Genomic DNA, 5,669 nt, shown 5'->3' on the forward strand with positions numbered 1-5,669 from the left:
AACCCCAATTCTGCACTTTTTTTCGCCACCTGTTCAGTGAAAAGTTATCCCCGTTTTTTTTCAAAGACTTTTTGAACCTGCGAAAAGTCTTTGAAATTGAATACGGTGTAAAACCAAAACCTGCGATAATGACGTCATCGGTGCGAAAACATCGCAAAAACAGAGTTTTCGTTCCATATTGAATACCCCTATATGTATATTCAGTGAAATTTGTCTATGAAAATGGATATAATACATGTATGTTTTTTTTTAACTATACCAGACGTTATTTTGTTGTCATTTTCTATTTAAGCACAGACACTTTATTTTGGTATACACTTGATATCCTTCCCTGCCACCTCTGATGATGAGCGGTACCAGCAATTGTCCCCCTGAGTCAGATAAAGAATAAGCCAGGCTTAACGCGTTTCAGACCACACCGGATCCTTTGTCAGACGGATTGTTCGAGGAAGGGGGGCCCCAAATCGGTGTCTTGCTTAGGGCCCCATGATGTTTAAATCCGACTCTGCTCGCCAGTGTGGGTCTTTATGCGCAGCGACAGCCTCCACTCCACCTCCTCTGTGGCACCTCAGCAAGGCGGACCCTGGCAGCTGGGCGTCCCTCTGCTCTCACAGGAGGTGGTCCTGTGACAGTATTCCTGGGGACCTCAGCTGCCATTTGGCGGGCAGGTATGGCGTTACAGGGCAGATAGTGCCTTATAGCCCCTCCTAGGTGGACATTTCTCTCTCGTCTCCACGCCCAGTGGTCGTCCCCTCTCATCACCTAGGTAAAAACATTAAAAATGAAAATTATAATTCAACTTGTCAGGGACATAGGGGTTTAGTCATCATTACATAATTATCAATGGTGATAATATCGGGAGAATGAGGCTGAGATTTTCGTTCTTGACCAACAGATCGGATAATGGAAAGAATGCGTTTCTGGATGTTTTCTAACCATTTTAACTGTAAAACGCTAACGCGATCGTTCATACACACTATAACATAAATCAGGCCGATCACCCGATTATTGACAAATCGCCCCAATAATTATATAGTATGTAGATAACATTACTCCCATTGTGATCCATGACATTCTCACCCATCAACTTAATCTACTACATTACTCACCTCTTCCAGCTGTTCTGGAGACACGTATGTGCGGCGCTGGATCCTGGCCCAAAATGCATCTTTTTTCTTCCGGAAGAACCATAATGGATACACCCAAGAAATGTCATCGTACATTCTTATATAGAACAGTTCATCTTCTTCCATTTGATTGGCCAGAAAGCTACAGAAACAGAAGAACACAGTAATAATAAGCATCACATCTGCAAACATGTCTAAATTACCAGTATTACAGAGGACCTACCATGTATTCCACAGATCCTTGTATGCCAAGTACAAGGCTATGGATAGACTGTGGTGTGGAAGGGTAGAGCCCTTCTCTGGGCATAATGGTGTAAAGGGCCTCTCTTTACTGAACACAATTTAGTAATGAAATTTCCATAGATCATTTCCTCTCCAGCTATTATATCATTTATCAACTATCCAAAACGATTCCTAATTTGTTAGCGCCATCTCAGGATGGCAGTAACAGAAAGAATCATCTTGATCTTTTTAAAAGAATGGGTGTATCGTTCCTCCCCCAGAAATAAATAGTATTTTTGGGGATAATGTATTTTTACATTACTCTGTCAGGTATATTGATGACCTGGCCATGTACATACTCAGAGGAGAACGGAGGTCTCTAGAGTGATAACTAACTTTTATTGCTATGGATTGTTTTCTCCATGGCAGCTGGGTATTGGTGCTCACCTGCCATGGTGATAAATCACTGTTGAATCACTGTGATACGTACACTTATATTGCCACGATAATCAGTGATAAAAGATTAGACTGGTCAGTACATTGCTGTGTCCTGATGTTACACTGATAGCTACGGTATAATTTGTGATGTTTAGTTTGAACAAACAAAACTTTATTGTCTGGAAGTGCAGTACATTATATATAGATGAGTAAATGATCCCTGACTTGGTTAGTTAGTTCTTCTGGAAGAGTTTGCATTCCGGTCTCATCTGATTAAATCAATGAGTTCAAATACTTACAGTGCGCAGTAAAAGTTGCCGACGGTGTATTCATCCACAGTGAGACCGGCCCTCGTGAAATAGATGAGAGCCATCGCCAGTAAGTACTAGAATAGAAATACCAAATACATTATTAGATGGAGAAATGCGTGTATACATACACCAGCAGTACTATTGTCCATTGTTGGGAATAAAATTGGTAACATGGTTATGAGAATTGGGAGCGTAGTTTTGGAGGATCTAAATGTGGTCTAGTAGTGTCCACTATTGGATTTGTTTGGCAGAGTGCTGACCACCAAGGAGGGCACATTATAATTTTGAGGGGCAACATTTTGGGCGCGATGCTCTGCTAAATCTGAAACATATAGTTATTGATGTGCATTTAAATATGTACATAGAACCACTGCTTATTATATAAACCCTTTTATAATTCTATTCAGTAATTAATAATATGCCACACAATAGCGCCCCCACCAATTCATAATATGTCACACAATAGTGCCCTCACCAATTCATAATATGCCACACAATAGTGCCCCCACCAATTCATAATATGCCACTCAATAGTACCCTCACCAATTCATAATATGTCACACAATAGTACCCTCACCAATTCATAATATGCCACACAATAGTGCCCCCACCAATTCATAATATGCCACACAATAGTGCCCTCACCAATTCATATTATAGGGCATTTTTATAAAACTCCGCATTTATTAACGCTCACGACTTTCAAATGAAGTAATGTAGGTAAGTAAGTGTATGAGTACGATGCAGATAAATCGGTGGTGGTTCTATAATGGGCACAGGTCATCGTAACTTTCTGGCAAGGTATTGGGAAAGATGGAGACTCCACAACAGATAGCAAAGACTCGGTCACTGTGCCAGATACATTGCTGGAAAGATGGCCGTACAGCCAGGAGCAAGTATGGGGAGGGGCACTACATGGGCACAACCACAGCCCACACTGGTATGGGGGGGGTACTTTACTATGAGAGCCCCCTCATCTCTTAGCATGCCTCTGTGATAACCTTACACACAATGATCCTTATGTCAGAAGAGACAGTCATTGGTATATGTTGGGAAGTACATTACTGGGAGCGACATGGGGAACTTCCATAATGAGAGATAAAGCAAACACTAAAACATATGAAGTTGGAATCCCCTATAAAGTGCTGTATAGTGAGAGAAGTACTGGCTAATAATAATAAGGAAATACCTTGTCAGACATCCTCATTTTCTTATCCCTCCTGAGAAAACGCTGGATTGTAGGTAATTCTGAAATGAAAAGCATGAAATGTAATAATATTGCAGGATATAGTGGGGAAAATGACAGAATTTCATTGGTTGATAGGTAACTGCCTTTCTACATAGCTACCCATATAATAGTATTCATTATGCTATACATGTAATACAGAAAGTAATGTAACATAGAAACAAAACTTTGTAAGTGAATTTTGTCTTATTACAGTTAAAATCTTCTTGTGCTGGGAGGAGCTTACTCTGCCACCATGCTTTATAGGGGTTTTACCGAATGCTTTGTACCCATTGTGCTGGGAGGAGCTTACTCTGCCACCATGCTTTATAGGGGTTTGCTGAATGCTTTGCACCCATTGTGCTGGGAGGAGCTTACTCTGCCACCATGCTTTATAGGGGTTTTACCGAATGCTTTGTACCCATTGTGCTGGGATGGGCTTACTCTGCCACCATGCTTTATAGGGGTTTGCTTAATGCTTTGTACCCATTGTGCTGGGATGAGCTTACTCTGCCACCATGCTTTATAGGGGTTTGCTGAATGCTTTGTACCCATTGTGCTGGGATGAGCTTACTCTGCCACCATGCTTTATAGGGGTTTGCTTAATGCTTTGTACCCATTGTGCTGGGATGAGCTTACTCTGCCACCATGCTTTATAGGGGTTTGCTGAATGCTTTGTACCCATTGTGCTGGGAGGAGCTTACTCTGCCACCATGCTTTATAGGGGTTTGCTGAATGCTTTGTACCCATTGTGCTGGGAGGAGCTTACTCTGCCACCATGCTTTATAGGGGTTTGCTGAATGCTTTGCACCCATTGTGATGGGATGAGCTTACTCTGCCACCATGCTTTATAGGGGTTTGCTGAATGCTTTGCACACATTGTGCTGGTATGGGCTTACTCTGCCACCATGCTTTATAGGGGTTTGCTGAATGCTTTGCACCCATTGTGCTGTGAGGAGCTTACTCTGCCACCATGCTTTATAGGGGTTTTACCGAATGCTTTGTACCCATTGTGCTGGGAGGAGCTTACTCTGCCACCATGCTTTATAGGGGTTTTACCGAATGCTTTGTACCCATTGTGCTGGGAGGAGCTTACTCTGCCACCATGCTTTATAGGGGTTTGCTGAATGCTTTGTACCCATTGTGCTGGGATGAGCTTACTCTGCCACCATGCTTTATAGGGGTTTTACTGAATGCTTTGTACCCATTGTGCTGGGAGGAGCTTACTCTGCCACCATGCTTTATAGGGGTTTGCTGAATGCTTTGTACCCATTGTGCTGGGAGGGGCTTACTCTGCCACCATGCTTTATAGGGTTTGCTGAATGCTTTGCACCCATTGTGCTGGGATGAGCTTACTCTGCCACCATGCTTTATAGGGGTTTGCTGAATGCTTTGTACCCATTGTGCTGGGATGAGCTTACTCTGCCACCATGCTTTATAGGGGTTTGCTGAATGCTTTGTACCCCTTGTGCTGGGAGGAGCTTACTCTGCCACCATGCTTTATAGGGGTTTGCTGAATGCTTTGCACCCATTGTGCTGGGAGGAGCTTACTCTGCCACCATGCTTTATAGGGGTTTTACCGAATGCTTTGTACCCAGTGTGCTGGGATGAGCTTACTCTGCCACCATGCTTTATAGGGGTTTTACCGAATGCTTTGTACCCATTGTGCTGGGATGGGCTTACTCTGCCACCATGCTTTATAGGGGTTTGCTGAATGCTTTGTACCCATTGTGCTGGGAGGAGCTTACTCTGCCACCATGCTTTATAGGGGTTTTACCGAATGCTTTGTACCCATTGTGCTGGGATGGGCTTACTCTGCCACCATGCTTTATAGGGGTTTGCTGAATGCTTTGCACACATTGTGCTGGTATGGGCTTACTCTGCCACCATGCTTTATAGGGGTTTGCTTAATGCTTTGTACCCATTGTGCTGGGATGAGCTTACTCTGCCACCATGCTTTATAGGGGTTTGCTGAATGCTTTGTACCCATTGTGCTGGGATGAGCTTACTCTGCCACCATGCTTTATAGGGGTTTGCTTAATGCTTTGTACCCATTGTGCTGGGATGAGCTTACTCTGCCACCATGCTTTATAGGGGTTTGCTGAATGCTTTGTACCCATTGTGCTGGGAGGAGCTTACTCTGCCACCATGCTTTATAGGGGTTTGCTGAATGCTTTGTACCCATTGTGCTGGGAGGAGCTTACTCTGCCACCATGCTTTATAGGGGTTTGCTGAATGCTTTGCACCCATTGTGATGGGATGAGCTTACTCTGCCACCATGCTTTATAGGGGTTTGCTGAATGCTTTGCACCCATTGTGCTGTGAGGAGCTTACTCTGCCACCATG

The 5,669-nt window shown here is 43.5% G+C and overlaps 1 protein-coding gene across 1 annotated transcript; it reads right to left on the bottom strand.

Moving 5' to 3' along the window:
- Window positions 1–525: 525 nt before the first annotated feature.
- Window positions 526–3,305, bottom strand: LOC148501769 (speedy protein 1-A-like). Its single transcript, XM_088450025.1, has 4 exons — window positions 3,288–3,305; window positions 2,087–2,172; window positions 1,110–1,269; window positions 526–762 (listed from the first exon to the last, which is right to left on the bottom strand). Exons 1-4 carry the CDS (start codon window positions 3,303–3,305, stop codon window positions 526–528), a joined length of 501 nt encoding a protein of 166 aa, XP_088306151.1.
- Window positions 3,306–5,669: the final 2,364 nt, after the last annotated feature.

Source organism: Taudactylus pleione, unplaced genomic scaffold (assembly GCF_031769625.1).
Source record: "Taudactylus pleione unplaced genomic scaffold, aTauple2 ptg000503l, whole genome shotgun sequence".
Taxonomy (NCBI): domain Eukaryota; kingdom Metazoa; phylum Chordata; class Amphibia; order Anura; family Myobatrachidae; genus Taudactylus; species Taudactylus pleione.